The sequence below is a fragment of the Parambassis ranga genome, chromosome 15 (genome assembly GCF_900634625.1).
Source record: "Parambassis ranga chromosome 15, fParRan2.1, whole genome shotgun sequence".
Taxonomy (NCBI): Eukaryota; Metazoa; Chordata; class Actinopteri; family Ambassidae; genus Parambassis; species Parambassis ranga.
Genome location: NC_041035.1, coordinates 20,509,861 through 20,532,177, shown reverse-complemented (window position 1 = coordinate 20,532,177; position 22,317 = coordinate 20,509,861). Strand labels below are relative to the sequence as shown.

At 45.7% G+C, this 22,317-nt stretch overlaps 1 protein-coding gene across 1 annotated transcript in view; it reads right to left on the bottom strand.

The window, feature by feature from the left end:
• adgra1b (adhesion G protein-coupled receptor A1b) overlaps window positions 1-22,208 on the bottom strand; it is a 121,500-nt gene extending 99,292 nt beyond the window's left edge. Inside the window, 3 exon segments of the mRNA XM_028423197.1 lie at window positions 964-1,035; window positions 11,013-11,084; window positions 21,818-22,208. Of these exon segments, the coding sequence (XP_028278998.1) occupies window positions 964-1,035; window positions 11,013-11,084; window positions 21,818-22,149 (476 nt within the window). The 5' untranslated portion in view covers window positions 22,150-22,208.
• Window positions 22,209-22,317: the final 109 nt, after the last annotated feature.

Here is a 22,317-nt window from a genome sequence, read left to right as displayed (position 1 = left end):
TTTCTCTAACATTCAACGCCTAAGAAAAATGTAGCCTCAGCAGCGCCCCCTTAAATCAGTCCATATTTGACCCACATGCACCAAATATAGTGCACAACTCCTCAAGATAAAAAAAAAGAGTTGAACCAACAACAGGTCCACTATGTTTGAAAAGATACTGATTAGTGTGGTGTTTAGAAGTCTTGGAGCCAAACTCAACAAGAAGTGTTGAATAATTGCCAAATTATTTTAACCCTTTCCCCACACATCACACTTGTATCGTAACATAAAACAGGAAGTAATGCTCAGTAACTCTCAGTCCTAGTCTGACCAGCCTTCCTCACTGTGTTTCGGTTCTATAGAGAGAATCAGTCTGGTCTCTGAGGATTCCAGTTCCTGGGGGGGACACAGGACGAACTCCCTCTGGACACATTTGGACAGACATACAACCAATCAGAGAAACACAGGGCAGAGCGACACCAGGACTACAATCAACAAAAGGCTTCAGAAGTGTGTGCAGTGGAGCGGATGCACCAGTGGATGATGAAAATGTTACAAGTTCTAGGTGTTAATAGATATTATTGAACGCCCCCCCCCCCATTTCCAGGTGAATGATCATGATTGGTGTCATAGGGAGTGTAGTGCGTGAACCTGGCTGTGACACAGATTGATTGATTGATTGATTAAATGGTTGACTACATGAAATGTACAAGCTGTGCTCAGGTTCCAGCTCATCCTCCCACCACATACTGAGGACTCAGGTTAGTGTCTGGATCAGCGAGTAGGACTCCTGCCCTCCTGTGAAGACACCACCTGGCTGTGTGAGGGCCCCCGGCCACCACTGCCTGCAGCTTAAATGTTTCGTTGAGAATTTCCTTCCACAATTCACTCTGTACTCGAGACAGTGAAGTAAGAGGACTACTCCCCCCCCCCCCACACCCCCGTCCCCATGAGAAGGCTATTACAAGGCTTCATCATACTTACAGTCTCCTCAGAGCCAGCAGACCACGGAAGGCCCCGGGCTCCACTGTACTTATCAAATTATTCTTCAGGTCCCTGGAGAAGAGAGACAGAGAAGAGAAGACGAGAGTTATCCCTCCTATCCATCTGTGAGAGAGTCAGGACTGCAGTCCATTTCAGATTGAATTCACCGAGTTGATCCATGCATGAGGAAGTTTGGATGATTGTTCTTTCACTTCACTGTTTGCCTGCAGATGAATAACGACTCGATCAATCATACTTCAGCTAAACATTTGTGCTTGTTGTAAATAACATCTTTCAGTGGTTTAACCTGCACCTGCTGATCAGCACAGTTCATCCCCTGCATGCCTGAGACCCCGACCACATCCAGAAGCTCACATATTGTGGTTCCAGCCCGGCGCTCCTGGTCCCATATCCTCCCCGCCACCCCAAAATAAACCCTCAGCCTGTACTAAAAATGGATCTCAGAAAATTCTCCTCAGGCCAAAGAAAACTTCCTGAAATTGTGTCCCTGCTTTCCTTTGGTTCTACAGCGTGTATCCAGCCTGATGAGCGAAGAAGTGCCGTTTTAAAAAAAATGTGACTTTATCCAAATTAACAGTGCAAAAGAAAAGAAAACAATAGAAATATCAAAGGCATAGCCATCGTCCCAAAGTGGAAATAAAAGTACTGCTCCAGCTCTTTTTATTGCACATGTGGGACAGTTTTTACTCTTTTAATTTAATGAAAGCAGAAGCTGAATCACTCAACACGCAGAAATGAAGATTTATAGGAGCCGTACAGTAATCGTTCTCCAGCGGCTGTAAGCATGGACGTCCACATCACTGCTGCTGCTGCATGTATGAAAACTCTCAGCTGCAGCCGAGTGTCCGTGTTCAGCATTAGTTACATCATGATCCACAGAAAAATGACTCACATCCAGGTTATTGATCTGTGTCCTGTTGTTTAGACCCATCCATGTTTCTGCTTCCTGTCCAGCACATAAATCATTTATAAAGTCTGATGAGGGGTGATGAGGTCAGAGGTCAGGTGGCCCTGAGGTCAGGACAGACCAGTTCTTCCTCATCAAACTGTGAGGATCATTTCTTTGAGCTTTTCTTGTGCCGACAAACAAAAAGTGATCATGTAAATCCTCATGATCTGCTCTGAAGCTGCAACACACGCACACACACACACACAGACACACACACACACACACACACACATACAGACACACAGACAGACAGACAGACACACACACACAGACACACACACATACAGACAGACAGACACACACACACACATACAGACACACACACACAGACACACACACACATACAGACAGACAGACACACACACAGACAGACAGACAGACACAGACAGACACATACACACACACACACACACACACACACATACAGACACACACACACACACACACACACACAGACAGACAGACAGACACACACATTTACACTCGGTTCATGTTTAGGTGTGGAACTCCATTTAACTAAACATCATTGTTTGGATGTTGTTACCATGGTTACAGCTCCTGCTCATTCAACATCATCTGACTGTGATTGTTTCATCTAAACCTGACGTCTGTTAGACAGAATGTGGTCGGGCCAGCAGAGCAGACATGCAGCACACTTCCTGTATTTATTTTTGAATCCAAGAAGGTACTTTTTTTTTTTTTTTTTTAACCCAGATGAATCCGTGGGCTCAGTTTGACCTCAGCACTGGAATGATACCAGCTTTCAGAATCATTAATAACACTCACACAGCAAGGTGTAGCTCTTTTGAGGAAGAGCTCTGAGAAGTTAGCTTCCTGACAGACTAACCTTCTGGTCCAGCCAGGTCAGCCAGCGGCTGGCTCTCATCTCCACTCTCATCCCAATGCGTCTTTGATCATGTGTGATGCGCTACAACAGAGTGGGTGGAGGCTGGAGGTCAGCAGGTCATCTGCTGTGCCTGCAGCGCCTCCTTTTATCCTCAACTGCTTCGCAGCTTCACTGCTTTAAATGTGCTGAATGCTCCAAACCTGACACTACATCGACTGAATGGCAGGGGAAGGGGGGGGGGGCAAAAACAAATTCATACATCTGAATTTCATCCAGATGTGATCACACGCTGCCCAGTGAGAGAGTGATTGTTGCAGCTTTCTGCTCTCACAGAAGGTGCCTTGTTTGTTTTAGTGGCTTCCTGCATGAGGTCACTTTTAAGGCCGCGTATAACAAACCACGGCAGCACCTTTTTATAGCCATCAGACCTGAGCCTGCAAATAAATGCTAGAACTTATAGCCGTGTGTCATTAACGGGTTCAGGATGGGTGGGGCCTGAGGCGTACTCCAGCACAAAGGGTGCCAAAAGCCTCAACAATCACAGGAAGCTATTTGAAAGTGAACTTCACATCCTCTTCTGTGATTAACTGTCTGACATGATCCGCGATGTCCTCTGTCTGCTGAGCTAAACTGGATAAAACCAAAACTCCAAGAATCATTCACCAGGCCTGGATGTGAATCCAGCTGTGAGGTGTGTCGGGGGTGCACCCTGGAACATGTTTAATGTCTCCAGCCCTGTTTTAATGCATCTGCAGACGCCATGTGAGAAACACGACTTCACTCCTCTGATCAATGACTTCTGAGTGGGTACTCAGCCCGTGTTATCATTTGCAGTCTTGAGCGAAACAGGAAGTGATTTGCAGGTAATTCACTATCACTACTGTATAATTTTGGACAGATTTGCACCTTTTCTCCGCCCGGCTTCTTTAACACCACAAGTAACAAACTTCCAGAGGCCTAAATGCAGACAAATAACGCAGACTAAAGAGGGCAGGGTAGGCGATCATGCTGGAAGGAAACAAGAAGAAAAACAGACGCATGAGGAAAATAGATTTTCAAAATAAAACAGGAAGATAAAGAAACTACAAAACCAGGAAAAAACAAGAGAAGAAGACTTCTTTCAGAAATCAGCTGTTCCTGCTTCACCTTCCTGACTGCAGTCAGAGCAGAGGGACGCTCACTGGAGGCTGACCATGTGACTTCACCTGACCTGCACCATCTGTCTACATCTGAACACACGAGCTGCTACCCCCCCACCACATAACAAGCATTTTCTGTCCTAAAGAGACTCCACACATATTTAATGAGCTATTATTATATATTTACGTGAAAACAGACTTTTCTTATCTCCGTTTTTATGAAGGAGTTCTCCTCCTGCATCCTCCATCCATCCTCTCCTTACCTCTCAGGGAACATCTGACCCAGGAGAGCCAGGCTTTTTACACTGTTCCCATCAGGCCATGTATGGGCAGGTAAACATTTTGATCATATTTGGTCTGACCTGGTTTATGACATAATAGCTAAGGCCAAAACATCTGGATCGCCCCCTGATGGCTGACTGCAAAATAGGTCATAAACCCCACCTCCTCCATATTAGTGGATGTGACACAGAGGTAGCTTGTTAGCTAGTTGACCAGTTTGTCAAACGTGGCAGCGCCTATAAGCGAGATATTTGTGTCACACGTGTGTCTAATGGGTGGAGGCAGAGCTGCGTTGTTCATTTCTGAACATTCAGACAGGAGACACACACACACACACACTAAGCGGTCTGATGAGGAGCGCAATCACCCCACTCAGGGCTTTTAGGGTAACGCTGACATTATGCTAATAAAGTGTATTAAATCTAAGTATGGACTCTGATAATAGGTTGTCTGAAATAAAGACCTGCTTCCCTCTCTTCAGCTGAGGTAAACAAAGGCTACCATTTGAGTATCTACACACACACAAACAAATGATAACTACCTTGGGGAGACTCGTCCCACATATCCACTGCAGATACAGCTGGAAGAGCTCAAATGAGATGAATGTTTAAACAATAACCATCTACTCCCTGGGCCTCTGTGTGTGTGTGTGTGTGTGTGTGAGGAGCAGTAGCAGCCGTCAGTATAAACTCCACCATTTGCGGTTAATGTTTGAAAAGCTGCTGAAGTGCTTCCCAGCTAATTTAAACTGCTCTGTATATCTCAGCCTGCTCAGCTTCTCCTGAGCCATGTGACCCTGATGACGGCGGCCTGCGCACGATGTGACACTAATGGGCAGATTCCTCCCTGAATCTAAATGATTACCACATCACACACACACACACAGACTCCAGACGGAGCCTCTGCTTTGATAACAAACATCATTTAATGGCTCTCATTAAACACATCTCAGTGTGGATGTAATGATCAGAATACCATCAGATTCCTTAAAGGTCAGAATCTACACGAGGTACAGAAAACAAATAAAGCTGCAGCTCGCTGCGGCCACTTGGGCACTCATCCAAATGGAAAGTGATGCTGCATGATGTATTTGATTGTATGCCCACTTAATGAAATGAGACATGCATTCATTAGTAGAACTTGCATCATATTTCTCAGCGGCACGTCGCTGTCGAGAGCAGCGTGCGCGGATGTAAAGGCACCTTGTTTCCAGTAAATAAAAAGGATGTGAGAGAATGTGTGCTCCCCCACACTGGATGTTAGAATAGAATACAAACAGGGTGCCGTGACCAGCTGCAGACAGAGCACAGGTCAAAGCTCCACAGCTCACATTAGGAGGTCAGGGGGGTGGAAGGGACAGCCAATGGGATTCCAAGATTGTAGTCACATGACTACAACATTACCGCCACCAAGTTTACCGCTCTGACCTCTTCTACAGTACAAACACCTTGATGACCTTTAATGACGTCGTTTGTTGTCCCATTTAGCCACAACAACAACACACATACTGAGGGGACAGGAAGTGCTAACATGCTAACATTCAAAATACACAGAGGGGACAGGAAGTGCTAACATGCTAACATTCAACACACACACTGAGGGGACAGGAAGTGCTAACATGCTAACATTCAACACACACACTGAGGGGACAGGAAGTGCTAACATGCTAACATTCAACACACACGGAGGGGACAGGAAGTGCTAACATGCTAACATTCAACACACACACTGAGGGGACAGGAAGTGCTAACATGCTAGCATTCAGAACATACACTGAGGGAACAGGAAGTGCTAACATGCTAACATTCAGAACATACACTGAGGGGACAGGAAGTGCTAACATGCTAACATTCAGAACATACACTGAGGGGACAGGAAGTGCTAACATGCTAGCATTCAGAACATACACTGAGGGGACAGGAAGTGCTAACATGCTAGCATTCAGAACATACACTGAGGGGACAGGAAGTGCTAACATGCTAACATTCAACACACACAGAGGGGACAGGAAGTGCTAACATGCTAACATTCAGAACATACACTGAGGGGACAGGAAGTGCTAACATGCTAACATTCAGAACATACACTGAGGGGACAGGAAGTGCTAACATGCTAACATTCAGAACACACATTGAGGGGACAGGAAGTGCTAACATGCTAGCATTCAGAACACACTGAGGGGACAGGAAGTGCTAACATGCTAACATTCAGAACACACTGAGGGGACAGGAAGTGCTAACATGCTAACAGGTTTTAGGTCTTATTCCTGCTGCACTCCTACTGCAGCTCCACTTGCGTTCCCTGCAAACTAGCCAGCTGATGGTGAGACACACGTTTAACACGTTGTTGCTGTTAAATATGTTAACACTTTAATGCCCCCATTTAAACTGCCTCTGTGAATAAACTGGCAGCGGGCCTGATGATGATCAGTTTAATAAAAGCATTTATTTAAATATTCATGGTCTGCGTGCTCTGACCAGGCAACTCTGGATCACAGCAATGCTCACAGACAGACTGTAAATAAATATGTGTTGAAAGCTAACAGGAAAAAAACTGTTCGACTGTCCAATTAAACATGCACACGTCGTGAGTGGCTTGTATCTACTGCTGCCAGATCATCAAATGGCAGCTCCTGTGTGTGTGTGTGTGTGTAAACATACAGTAAACACAACTGGACCTGTGGGCACAATTAATTATTCCTAATCTTGTTGGCAACACACACGGCACAACTGAATTTGGAGGAGTCCCCTCTCATCAGTGTAAAGTTGGTTATAATTAGAAGTTTTTTTACAGTGTATTTAGCTTTGTAAAGACACCATGTGAGTCTCCACAGCCTGGAGGGGCCATGATTAAACATTTCTCAAACACTTCTGCCGTGCAATTTATTCCTGGTGGGCGGATGAAATATTTGCTGTGATTTGCTCAGACTTCTGCTTTAAAAGAACAGAAGTAGTTTTAAAAAAAAAATGATTAAAAAAAAAAAATGCATCGGCTTACACAGAAACACCTTCGTTTCAGCCTACACACACACACACAATGAAAGGAGTCACATGAAACCAACAGATGGAGAAACCGCTCCAAGAATCTGAACCGTCTTTGTATCCTATTTTGGATCTGCTGCTCTCATCAGTGTGAGATATTTCTATTAGAACAAAGCAAGAGGTCAAGGAGAGTGTGAAGCGAATTCTTCTCAGAGATGCTTTTGATGCGGGCCCTCTTGCTCTGCTGCGATTTTTTAAATAGCATAGCACAACAAAGCAAAGAAACAACTCCCAATATTCCCAAGCTGTGAATAAATATTATAAATGTTCCCATTAAACTGTGGCGTACATGCTCCATCTGCTGCTCGCTTTAATTGTAGGAGACGATCTGTGATTAATAACTCAGCGAAGAAAAACAGGGGGAGACTGACGAAGAGTCCGTCTGCCTCCGTTTCTCCAAACTTGGTCATTGACTCGGTCACGCCCATGCTGCTCACATGCCTCGCCTCGGCTGTGACCCAGCAATGGTCTCCTGTAAAATAACAATAAAACCATTCATATTTCAAGACGGCGCTTTGATCCATGTAAGGCCTCATCGTCCTCTCTTAGGTAAACAGCTGGGAGACAAACAGACGTGCTTCTTCTACATGATAAAGGAACTCTGGGAAATGTAGAGTTCATCTCAACAAATCACACACGAAATAAATGTAAACGTGACGAAACGTCACAGCAAGTGTCTCTGAACCCAAGGCACTGTGAGGGCCTCTCTATGTGGACTCTTTACCCTCGTTACTGATTTTACAAAAATGTAAATACACTGGAATCAGGAAAACCCCGTTCACACTGGGGAAATCAATCCAGCTAGAGCGAGATTGGGGCTGTATCTGGATATATCTGGATGTATCCGGATCGCTTTTTTCTGAGTCTGAACAACATGAATCCAGATATATCTGGATCATTTCAATCTAGCCGGAATGGCTTACATCTGGCTTAGGTCTGAACTAAAAATGAGGCTAGCGACGTGACACTTCCGGTACACGGGAAGTGTACGGGAAAAAAACAGTTAAGTAGTTTGAATATTGAAGCAAAAAAAAATGATCTGTTAACATTTCATTTCCATATTTCTAATTAGGGAGCTCACAGAAGAACCATTTATTCAGCGCGCTCTGAGAGTATTGACAAAGTGACACACGCTGATGTGTATATAAAATCTCAGATTGAGCCGTTCGCTGTGTTTAATCAAACATTATCGACCTGACAAGAATATAAATCTTTTTTCTGCCGGCCGTGCAGCTAACCTATGACCTTTGACCCTCTGAGGCTCACCTCAGGTTCGGACTGGTTTATGATCACACAATCATCGAGCCCTTTTCCTCCTGCAGTCCTGAAAGTCTGGACTTACGCACGACCTGCCGGAGGAAGCGTCCTCGAGCGACCTGCCACTCATCTGCTCATCAATCACCTCCCAAGGAGAGGCACTCGCAGGGAGGACGAGTGAGTAAACGTCGCTGCGCCGGTGAGAACAACGGGAACTCTTTAGAGGACGCCTGCTCAGCACCTCGGACATCTGCTTTTCAAAATGAGCGATTGAAGATGCCGCTCTGAATTCTGATACGGCCTCCTCCTCCTCCTCCGCCTGCAGCAGGACGAATAACGTTTGGACTGAACAACAGAATAAATCCGCTGTCACACTGTAAAAACACTGTGTCCCTCAGGCCTACAATAAATGCTGAGTGCTTACACCCAGTGCTATAACTTTAACGTCTGGTTTATTACTGGATTTTGTAATATTTTTTTATAGTTCTCATAAAAAAATATCTTCCCACTTAAATGTATTTTCAGTCCCATCTCTGTATAAAAACATCAGACCGGCCCTCATTCAGTGTCATCAGTGTGAGACGTGGAAGCGGCTGGGTTCACACAGTGAGGCCTTCTGCGGTGGGAACCCATGATGAAGCTGGATTCAGCATTTCTGAGCTGGGAGAACACTGACCGGCTTTGTTTCTGCTCGGGCTCCCACGGGACCCAGTTTGGCTGCCAGTAATGGGCTTGTGTCCATATGGGGGAGATTCAGGCCATCATCCAACATACAGGGACCCTCCATTAAGAGGACACTATCTGGGCTATCAAGGCAGGTCTCATCAGAAGGAATGCCCTTGGAGGATTAATGAAGCTCCTGGTGTGTGTGTGTGTGTGTGTGGCCAAGTCATCTACTGCAGTGATCCCCAACCACCGACCACCGGGCTACAGACCAGTGCCGTAGCCCGTTTTCTTTTTATTTCAGATTTTAAGACTCCGCAGGGTCTTTTACTTTCAAATATTAACAGATTTTCTGTCCATCTGTTTGTTTGTCTTGAAACGAATGAATAAATCCACAACCCTGTGGTTTGTGAATCTGCTGAGAGATAAGGTGGAACATTCTGACATCGCCACAAAAGCACTGAAAGCCCGGCTCCCATTCTTAACAACATGTCTGGAAGCGGGGCGTTCTGCACACCACGCTGGACGTGAGGAACACACTCTGTGTCAGCGAAACAAGCTCAGAGCTCCCGCTGATCCTCTGTTAGATAGATAATGCATGTAGCTGCATCTGAAAAAACAGTCTGGTGTGTAGCCAATCTTAAAACAGCAATTTAGAGTCTCCATGATAGCAAAGCATGTTTGCATGCTCGTTGTAGATCTAAGCCAAAGTACAGTGTGACCATAGTGTGATTAAATGAGACCAAAGTGTGTTCAGAGAACTGAGGTCTGTGTCCACCATGGTTCCTTTCCTGTCCCTTGTGTGTCCACCTGCTGCAGGAGTGTTGCAAACACACACACACACACTCACGCACGCCTTATTAAGCCTGTCAATCAGTTCAAAACTCCCGATCCAGCCAGTCACCCAGCCGTGCGGGCAGGCAGTCAGTCAGCGGGGCCAGACGAGGTAACAGCTGGCCGCCACTTTCAAGTCAAAGAAGGCAACCTGGCTCAGCATCGACCGCTCGCAGCAGACACATTTCCTGCCAAACGCTGCCTATGGCAGGGCTGGACGGCCCGCACCCAGCGAGTGAGGTGAAGGAACGGTTAAGACCACGCAAACTGCTGCTCCGAAAGGTCAGCGGCGGCAAAGCCTTGGCTGAATGTCCCTAAAAGCCTCGCAAGCATCCCTCCATCACACCGCTGGAGCTGAAGGGATGAGAGTAGAGAAGTTTAATGGCACTAATAAGGCCCGCAGAGACAGGTGACATCATCCTGTAGGTCAGCCAGCGACAGCGCCACCCGAAAAGCAGAGGGGCAGCATTATTCCACAGACATTACAGAGTTAAACTGTCAAGTACTCAGGGTGTGTGTGTGTGTGTGTGTGTGTAGGGACTGGAAGGAAGTCATCAGTGCACCCCCCACCCCACACTACTTCAGATTTCCTCATCATCAGCCAATGTCAGTGTCACCATCAGGGAGAAAATCAGCGATCAGTGGGCACGACGAAGGTGAAGGCAATCAATAGTCGACTTCAAGACGAGAGCGGCCATCACAGAGCTCATCATCAGGCTGCATGAACACAGGCCTGCGCTGCCTCTGTGTGAGATCCAACATCGACAGGGACTGTCAGAGCGCCTTAATCCTGCACTGCATTTTATATGACGCTATGCATCACCCAATTCTCCGATACCTACTGTGGCCATCGAGGTTAAGCACAAGGTCTGAACCCCTGACACGGACCTTCTAACTCCCACCATGTCCCCATGTTTGCTGTTTGCAGCTACAATGCAAAACTACTCCCGTGATGACAGCTACTAGGACTCTGGGGAGGACAAAACAGTAAAAGAGAGCTTGATTTAAGTACTCACAGCTTTTCCAGGGCAGCCAGGCCATAGAAGGAGCCATTCCTCAGCAGAGAGATCTTGTTGTTACTCAGGTTTCTGTTCAGAGGGAGACAGGATGAGATGAGCATACAGAACGAGCCAAGGGATGTACATCTGCAAATATCATAAAAAGAGAGCTAGTGGGAAATTACTTATTCAAATGGCTGATAAATTGTTTATCCTCAGACTGTCAATATGTTAGCAAGAGATAAGGATTCATGTCTGATGAGATTGCGGCTGTAAATTACTCATCCAGGCCACGTTTCTGCCTTGTTTATGGCCGTTTGTGGTTAAGATGGGTAATGATCCAAGCCCCCCTACACACACACACACACACACACACACAGCACTCCTCCATGTCAAAATATCGGCCTAATAGAAAAGCCTTAAACGCCAGTTCAGCAAAATTCACCCATCCATTGCTCACATCACAACAGCAAACAAATCAATGAAATGTGCCACAGGGATCTTTACATGATGAATTAATATTCAGAGAAGCAGTGCCTCCATTTTGATTATTTCTGTGACAGTCATCTGGTTACATTTCCATTTTCCCGCTCTCTATATGTGCTCGGAGTGATGCATTTAACTGGAAAAGAAAGAAATGCACACACTTCATGTCATATTACTCCACACGCTGGGCTTTGAGAGTTTCCTCAAACTTTGACCCAACAGACTAAAAAGATGATCATATTTATTTCTCTTAATTCGCTACATGCTACATTCAGGAAATAAATGGCAAATGTAACACCCTGTCATGAGCGAGACGTGGCATGAGCACCTTAGAGGTAGAAACGTAGAGAAACAACAGGATAAGGCAGGAAGTGCAGCCAAAGAAAACAACAGTGTGGGTGCATCGGTGCTAGCTGAGAGCCTATTTATGTGTTTCTGGTAAGAAAAGGACAGAGGGAGTTTGTGATTGGTCAACTCCACCTGCCAACACATCACAGTGCTGACTACAGACTTTAATTATACCAAGATTTATTATAATCATGGGCGTGTTCACTGTGACTGATGAGCAAGTCCTGACTTTTTTTTTGCCTGAATTGGGATTAACTGGGACTTTAGGGGGACTCAGATGCTGCCACTGAGCCTCCCACACAGTCAGAACCCTGTGGCTGACACTGACAGGACAGTATACGGACTCAACCAAAACTACAAGCAGCAAAGTCACTGAAGCACATTATAGTAAGCGTTTGCTTTGTTTGAGGGCTCACTTGGTAAATTGTGTCCCTCCTCCATGTACCGATCAGTATGTCACAGTGATGAACGTTTTGGGATTACGACTCCAGCCGACTGTCAGTCAAATCAGCTTAAACAACCCTGAAACAATCCTGCATAAGCAGATTACCTCAGGTTTTAAAGCCTCAATGAAGCAGGCGTTTTTTTTTCAATCAAAACTTTAAAGTTACACTAATCAATACTTTTATGTCAACAATGGTACAAACCAACAGAGAATCATCAGCACACAAAATTAGCACCTAGCTGGTGAGCATGGAGACAGAACACAGAAACAAGCTAAACACTAACACAAGCTAACAGTAGATCAGTTCCAGGGCTTTCAGTGGCTCATCACATGCATCGTGCTTATTCTACACGCCAGATTCACACCATCAGGAGCAATTCTGGATTTTATATCAGCTTAAATATTGATTGCTCCAGCAGCAGCCTCTTAAATCATCCGCTGCAGGGCTGCTCTCTCTCTCGCTCTCTGCATGCCCATGTGATCTGCTGCCTCGAGCTCTCCTTTGCATGTGTGATGTTGCGTATCTCCTGTCAGCAACCACCCACCTCTGAGCCACCACCTACACACACGCACACATTTGCACAAGGTCAGATCCTTCCACCTCCTTCCCTCCCTTCCTCCCCCATCACCACCCTTCCCATGTTTTCTTAACAAGGTGGGCAGTGGGGATGATTGGCCAGGTTGAAAGAGAGAGGGGTAATTGGGATGTGTCACCAGCCTCCTCTGTGGTGACGGCTGCAGTTTTAACCCCGGGATTAAGCAGCGGGGTCCCACAATGCATTGTGCTGAACGGGCAGATTGCTGGCCAAACTGCTTGGGGAGCAGAGCGGAAGTGTGTGCACTGAAAAAGGTTGTGATGGTGTCTCACACACACACACACACACAGAGAGTTTAAAAGAAATACATCTGTGCTCAGGACGAATCATTCCTGAGGAAATAGTTTTGTTTTGTAAAATTTAAAATAAATAAATAATAGATAGGACAAAGTGCACGTTTGCACTTTTAACCAGCTTGCTAATGCACTGTTTGGGAAATGGAGCGATTTCTCTTAAGAGTGATAACAGTTGTCTTGGCAGGAAAAGCAGAATTTAGGATAGGAAGTCTTGTCTCAGCAAAAGGGGCCAGGATGGACATGAACTGGTGTCAGCAAATTTGTGTCAACATCTAAGATTATTTTTTTTTTTTACATTCGGGCCTCCCTTCCCAGCAAACATCAGAGAATATCTCACTTATTTTCTAAATTAAATATTTTTGTTTTTTCAGAAAACTAATGGGAAGGACAAAGTAAGAGTCTTTAGAAGAGGACGACTACACTTAGGAAGAAGTCTTCACCTGTCAAACGTTCCACTTTGACATTTTAAATGAGTCATTTTTGATTTAGAATTAACCAGCGGTCGTCTCGAGTGTGATTTTATCTGCTGAAATGTAAAGAAACTAACTTAGTGATGGCTCAATGCTAAATCAGTATTATCTCAGTGCTAGCTCAACCTTCACTCAGTGTTAGCTCAGTGTTAGCTCACTGACAGGCCTTTGTGTGTGTTGGGGGAAAAAAATCATTTGTAAAATTGTGCCTGCAAGTCTTTTCCCCACAAATCAATCAGAAAGCTCTAAGCCGTGTGGAAGTGTGCTATAAGACGTAGCTACAGGGATTCATTTAGGGAGCCAAAAGCGAATAAGCAGCAATTCATATGGATTTTTATTGTTGCTGATCCACACGTCAATATCCTGCCGCGCTTCTGTCAGTTTGGGTTCATCTTTACACAAAGCTCTCCAACAAGCAGAAAACTGCAGCAGACACAAGCCAGCATGGAGTCAGCCGGACATGGTGGGAACCTGAACAGGTCAATTTCACGATATTCCACACCAAGACATGAAGAAAATAATAGTTTCAACTGGCTGAGGTCAGGAGAACACTGCGCTTCATCCGCTGGTGTCCTCCCAGGCCGCTACACCTCCCTCTGTGGACAGACATCCCACTCAGGGACAGGCGTCCTCTGTTTGTGCAAACTCAAGCGTGTCCTGTGCTGTGCTGTGCTGTGCTGTGCTGTGCTGCATGTGTGTGCGACCCCTGCATGCCTATCTCAGGCCTCTGCGTAATGTCCAGGAAATCAGAGGAAAAACAGAATTGAACATTGTGTAAACAGCCCATGACAAACTTCTGCAGGAGCCGTCCAACTTTCTATTTACATTATCAATTATGTCCTCCACGGATAAGCTGCTTTCAATGAGGGAGGAGCGCACGGACACGGCATTGTCTGTGTCTGTGGGCTGCAGCAAATGGTGTATGTCATTGCTTGCTGTGTTCCAGCAGCACCAACCACAGCCAGGCGTGGATTTTCTATCTATGAAATGCAGCTTTTTCACATCTCTCCCAAAGGACATGGAGTCTTTTTTGTGGACTTTTGTGTTAAAAATGAACCTTAAAGATGCAGGGACAGAAATTCATCAGATGTCTGTTATTTTAGCCTAATTTATAAACAATGAAAGCCCCAAATCTCTTAATTCCTGCTTCAATCTTTAAAGGGATTCATGTCTTTTCTTCCCTCGAACAGAAGCTCTTGCTTTCACTCTCACTGCACTGCACGCCACAGCTGGGATATTTCTGAGCAAAAAGTCGCCACTCTCAAAACCCAGCCCAGCCCGCCATGCACCAGAGACGCTCAGATATATTATTATAAGAGAGGAGAAACAAAAATAGCTCCCACGGACGCCATTCAGCGCACACCGTTCATACGGACGGAGGAGCGGAGATCACGATGTGAACTATTACAAACATTTAGATCCGCTGGCCTCAAGGTTTTTCAGCCACTGCTCTTTAAACAGCCAAACCCCGGTGTTATTTCAGAAGATCGAGTTACTAGACATGGCAAACCAGAATAACATATTTCATATCTACTAACATTGACCTTGGATGGGAAACGGACGTTGCTTCAGGGGGAGACCTACAGATGTTCACATGACAGTGAAGCACATCTGCAGACAGTCAGTATTCAGGCCGTCCTAAATCAAGTCCTTCTGAGTGTTTTCACTGCAATAACAGATATAATAATTCAAATAAATACTTGCTTAAGCTGCTACGCTTCATAAACTAAAATTACACATAATATTGTGCCAGAACGTCAAGATAGAATCAATCAGGATTTAAAGTTATTAACTGTATCATGCAGTAAAATATCACATTTTATTAAAATTCCCCTAGGTTTACAGCTCTGGGGGGGACGCACAGACCGGGGGCTGTCATTTCTGTCTCTACATAGTTTTATCAGTTCTACATCGGCCGCCATCTTTTGGTCTGACCATCTGATCATAGAACCAGTACAGCTGCAAAGTCTTAGGAGGCAGATTGTTGGATGGACACAGTTGGATTTGGCATAAAGAAAAAAAAAACGACTGGTTACGGTTAGGCCTTAAAGACGCTAAGGGGTTAGCTCATCTAAAAAGACATGAATTCATGACAATAAACACACTTTTACAAGGAAAACCATTGCTTTCAGTGACGCCATTTTCGCCATTGTGACAAGGCTCCGCCCCCCTGGACACGTAGAGATGTAGTTAAAGATACATGCACACATTTCAGTTTAAAAGAACCAAAATATCGACCTCACGAAACGTCACGATACGAGGACAGGGTGCATATATTAATGGTATAATTCTACTAAATAAAATATAATAATAACTGTTTGTTTTTATTTTAAGACTGTGGATGTTTAATATTGATTAATAATGTAATATCTGTCTCTGATAAAAAAAAAAAAATCCCATAGTTTCAGTGACTTGTGCCGACTGTGCCAAGGCGGTAAGGTGTCATTCTGAGTGACACATATGGAAGCAAACACACATCAAGGTTTCTGATGCACAGTGACTCCCTGCTTCACACACACACACTGATAAAGGCCTGCCAAGGCTGCTGTGAGACAGGCAGGAGAGCTAATACGCTTCCCACCGAGATCACATGGTGCACCAGAAGCAGCACACATCAGGGTTTTAATCACCTTGTATTACAGCGAGTCAGAACACAGAGAAAAGACAACAGGCTTCTGAGCTGGCCTCTTCTGCTCCCTCTCAAATTTATGGCCCTTTAAGTGACTTTAGTGTTTACCCGCGGATAGAGGCAGGGAGAGCAGCGCGGAGACGTATCCTTGGCAGACGCCGTATTTATCTTTACCTAATATTTTTAGATGGTAAGTCTGGGTTTCGACACATTCTTGGTTTTTCCAAGGCTACAGCGCAGATTTACAGGCTCGTCTCTCCTCCAGCGGTCATGAACTCTCCATCAGTGAATCATTATTGAGAGCAGGGCTGATCAGCTGTTCCTTATGAGCACGTGCTTGGAGAGATTTCAGGGCAAACTGAGGGCCGGTCGACCTACACGACCCGTGACACACATCCAGTGTGAGCAGACCCTGACCACCAGGTGATAAGGAGATTAGCCAATCGCTGCTTATTTATAAGGCCTGATCTCAGGGTTCCTGAGGGCAAATGTTCTTAGCTTTAGCTATCGTAGAGGGAAGAATGTGAGGGATGTAAAATAATACACTCGCTGGGGCTCAGACAACTGATACTGGAGAGCGTGCTCATCTAAAGATGAACCTTTTTTAAAAACTCGTCCATATCAGTGGAGATAAGCAGGCCTGCAGAGCGGACAGGAGATTGGCCTGATTCCTTGACGTATTTTATCAGGGTCATTCTGGTCAAGTCTCTTCAGATCAGCAGCCAGCTCGCTCAGGTCTGAGTGTGTGTCTTGATTATTTAAGGCGTTTTCTTTTTTACAACTGTACAAATATCTTGATCTGCTGCACACTCACTCAAGGTTTGTCAATGAAGTGACGCACAGGAGTGTACCGACAGGCTATGTGTGCAATAAAATATTCATGCAGAAGTACTCAGAAGTCTGAAGAGCACAAACAGCACCTCAGCAGACTGGAGGAAAAAGCCCAGAGGAATAACAGTGCAGGAGAAGGAGAAGGGAGCTGGAGTGAAGGAGAGAAGAAGAGAGAAAAGAATATATATTTATAGAAATACTAAAAAAGAGGCTCTGACCTGCTGGTCACTATGTCTGTAAATGCTCTCATTCATCCAGGTCATAGTCATTTCCAAGAGGCAACTGGATTCTGAATCTTGTTTTGAAGACGTTTCTTCAGCTCTGCTGCTCAATCTGTGTTTTGTGCACGATGACACACACAGATCAATTCTTTTAATCATTCATATAGGTTAGCACACAACGGTCCACTGCAGCTGCACAGTAACAGACATGTTGCTACGGTGGTTTGGAGCCTCTGTACGAACACTGTAAGCCAGTGGTCCCCAACCACCGGGCCGGGGACCGGTACCGGTCCATGGGTCATTTGGTACCGGGCCGCACAGAACGACTGAGCAAAACATATATTATTCATTATCTGAGTCTGAAAGCTGTTTCATTTATAAATCGATCAGATTCATCCGCTTGTGCCTTTAAGCACCTGCAGACGCTTGTCTCGGTCACGGGATACGGCCCCAAAATTAGCCTAAAAGCTAGCAAACATGAATAAAAAACAAACGTCTTTGGAGAGCTTCTTCGGAAAGGGGAAAGACCTAACGAGGGGACAGAAGAAGAGGAGCCTACCCCTTCAAAGAAAAAGAAACCTGCATTTAAAAGACTATATCAGGAGTCCTATACAGATTTATTGCAACAGGTGATTCTCACACAAGACCGCTCTGAGTGATATGTGGCGAAGCCTTCAAAACTGCGTTGGCACTTAAGACCAAGCACCCTGCATTAAAAGACAAGCCATGGAGTTTTTTGAAAGAAGAAAATGTGAACAAGAAGGACAGAAGCAATAAATGACGGCCAAAACAAAATGACGGAGTGGACTGGACATAAGAAACACACTTCGGGTGTCATTGTCTCCCATTATCCCCAGATAGGACCGCCTCATTGCTGAGAAAGCTCAAAGGCTCCCACTAATTAAGCATAAGAGTAAGTTGTCATTGTATGCACTTTGTTTTTATTTTATATATTTTTTTCTGTGCCGGTCCGTAAAAATATTGTTTTACATGATACCGGTCCGTGGTGCAAAAAAGGTTGGGGACCGCTGCTGTAAGCCATTATTTCTGAAGTACCGAGGTCCAAAACGTCAACTTGCTTTGACAAAATATCAAATATTCAATGTTAAACATTGCACACCGCAGCCTCTACGAGCTGGCTCCAAAAGCAAGTCCACCCCCATAGACCTCCATGATAAGGTCCCTGAAGGTTTAATGTCAGCTCTGAATGACTTTTTTGCTGCATGATCACCCACAAACTAACACCTTGTACTAGTGCACATCTAAAATCCATCTGTCTCCACTCATGCTCCACCTTTTTGCCTGTATTTGGATTAACCAGGTGGTTTAAGTGGACTCTGCTAGAAGACAAACCCACAGCACAGCGGGCCAGACATCCCTGACTGAGCTTAAATGAACGGGTCAGGCCAGGCCGAACAGGAAACATGTGAGAGTTCATTTAAAACACTGCTCGTAAATACAGACACAATTCTGAATTCTAAGCAACCCAGGTCAGGCATCCCCTCCTCCATTTCCCAGCATCCTTTGTTGCTCCCTGAAGTCCCTGAGTCGCTGCCTCTCCATGTCTATCTTCCATCTTCACTCTATACTCGTTGTCTCTTCCACAATCTGTCCCTGCTCTCCCCCCCCCCCTGTCTGAGACAGGCGACATGTCCTCCTGTCTGAGACAGGCGACATGTCCTCCTGTCTGAGACAGGTGTCGGCCACAATCTCAGCTGCAGTGAGACGGCGCCTGTGCTGCTCAGCACCACTGAAACCATTACACCAGATAGGTCCCAAGGTCAACAGAGCTGTCAGGCCCAGATCCAAACTCCGAAACTCCCACTCCCACTCCCCCCCCCCCCCCGCCCCAACCCAGATAAGGAAAACAGGCTGAAATGTTGATGGAGGCGCAGAGAGTCACTGACACGCTGCTTTTCATCTCTCTCATTTATGCAAATGTTCTTTCATTTGCTTGTTAAATTGTTTTTCTTTGGCATTTGCAGGGCGCTGAATTATCGGAGGGTTTGTTCCTCGTAAACATTTTACAGATACAATAATAAAAGGCAAAAAGAGATGCAACCTGTGCCTTTAATTAGAGGTGGCATTTGGATGTGGGTTAGCACACTTGAATGTGACACACTGTGCTGAAGTTGTCATTGAGGAAATAGCTCTACAAGGAGCTCATTGTCTACGTAGGTGGTGGAGATCAGGAGAAGATGAAGGGAGCACATTTGGGAGATTTGTTGGCAGTCTACAGGAGGGGGGGGTTGGTATGTACATACTTCCCCTTGATATATCTGTTTATTTGCACAGCACATCTAAACAAAAGAGCGAGCAGGGAGGCTTCAGCCTGACAAAGGTCACATTTCCTAACGCAGGAAAACTGCTTCCTGGCCAGCCACAGCTCCGCTGTAGGGTTTTAGTTCGCCAAGGAATGGTGCTGGACGAGGTGTGGGCTGCTCAAAATCACCACACACACACACACACACACACACAACAGACACACACACAGACACAACAGACACACACACAGACACAACAGACACACACACACACACACACACACAGACACAACAGACACACACACACACAACAGACACACACACACACACACTCAACAGACACACACGCACACACACACACACTCAACAGACACACACACACACACTCAACAGACACACACACACACACACTCAACAGACACACACACACACACACACACACAACAGACACACACACACACACTCAACAGACACACACACACACACTCAACAGACACACACACACACACACACACTCAACAGACACACACACACACACACTCAACAGACACACACACACACACTCAACAGACACACACACACACACACACTCAACAGACACACACACAACAGACACGCACACACACTCAACAGACACACACACGCGCACACACAACAGACACGCACACACACTCAACAGACACACACACACGCACACACACTCAACAGACACACACACACTCAACAGACACACACACACACACTCAACAGACACACACACACACACAACAGACACGCACACACACACACACACACAACAGACACGCACACACACTCAACAGACACACACACACACACACAACAGACACGCACACACACTCAACAGACACACACACACTCAACAGACACACACTGAACAGACACACACACACAGGACAGACCGGGATGCTTCAAGCAGCATCCAGATAGTTTGACGCTTGCTGTTCGTTTTCAGGGAGAGCCTGGAGTTACAGGCCGCGGTGTGAAGGCCACTTTAAAAATCAACTTTCATTAAAAGCTGCAAACACAACAAAGCCTTTAACCATTCTCCACTTAAAGGAACAAAAGCTCCCCCTGCCTACACAGACGCAAACACCACTCCAAGTAAATTGCAGTAAGCAAAGTGCTACCATTAATCAACGGAGCCGGTGGTTCAGACTGAGTGGTCGGCTGTAAAGGGCCTTTACATTCGCTTTGTACACTCCGAAGACAGACCTCAAGTTTCCAAGAATAAAGCAAGTCTATTAATCTAGCAGTCAATCAGTACACCTGCAGGAGAGACACAGGGGCGGGGCGGCGGGTTATCATCCCCTCCAGTGTTTGAAGTGCTATTTCATCTATAGGAGCGGAGCAGACGAATACTAAAGGGATGCTGCTCAAAAGTTGCAGTGGAAGCAGAAAATCAATGTTTGAATAACTCTGATATCCCTGAAGAGGAAACGCAGATGTGCTGAGAGTAACAACACCAGACAGGTGAGGCTGGCATGAAGCTAACACTACAACACCAGAGGGCCACTGAAGGCACAGTAAGGGGTTTACTTCTCATCATGTTCATCAGTCCTGGAGGAGGATTTGCTGCACACAGGACCCCGACAGACAAGACTGGCAGACCTCTGAATGAATGACAGAGCTCTCTAAAACTAAATTCCACCGTCATATTGATTAAAAAACAGCTATTAAATCATTTTCAGTTGATTATAAATCAATCAGTGTAACCTATCTGGACCTCTTCGGGGTCCCAGCACATGTAAGGTTTATTCCGGGCCGGTGATTAAATAAGGAAACGTGGCAGTGTTTCTATTTATTTATCATATATATACACATTTATTTTGACTTTGCTGCTTTATACGGACTTCAGTTTTACTCTCTGGTGTGTTGTTGCCATCTCTGTGCCACAGCAGAGGGCATCCAGGGTGCGTTATTTATGTCTGATATGTGGTAGGTGTCCCATTTATCCTGGATAACTGGTCATTTGTGCCAAAGCTGTTTAACCTTGTCAAATCAATTTATAACATTTAATGCTCTTGCTCATGGATTCAGGTCCCCTAACAGGGATTTAAGGATCTCCAGGGGGCCCCTATAAGAGCTTTAATAAGGACCCCACAGCAGAATGCTTTCTAACAGATAAATCAGTCTTGGCACTCCTTGTCCTGCAGGGACTCCTATCTGAGTCACACTCTGTCAGTGACATGAAACCCTTTGCTTGGTCCTGTACTTACAGGGAAACGGTTCTGTTGGGTAGGAAGCTGGGCTGCAGGGTGTCCATCAAGTCCACATCGTCACACACCACTCGGACTCGGACGTGCTGCCTGCTCAGCTCCTTGGACCTCTCAGCCGAGCAGTGACAGCTGTCAACGATCAGGTCCGGGCAGTTTCTGTTGCTCAGGCTCGGCTCCCACAGCAGCGTGATTACGCACAGCACAGTCAGCGCTCGCATCGTGGACTCTTCTACTTATATCCTCCCAGCTTCTGCGACAAGTCGGGACCATTTCACGTTGCCCTCCGATACAGTGAAGTACAGTGTGTGGTCGAGCCGAAGTCCCAGTCTCATGGCTCGGTGGTTACCCGCTGCGTGATGAAGACGCACGTTTTACGATTTAAACCGGGAATGAAGTGGATCAGCGTGCGTTTGGACCGCTGCGTCGCTGCCGTGAGAATCGGTCCTCCGGGCTGACTTCTGCGCAGACAAAACTTCCACCGGCGCGCTTTCAAAGTTCTG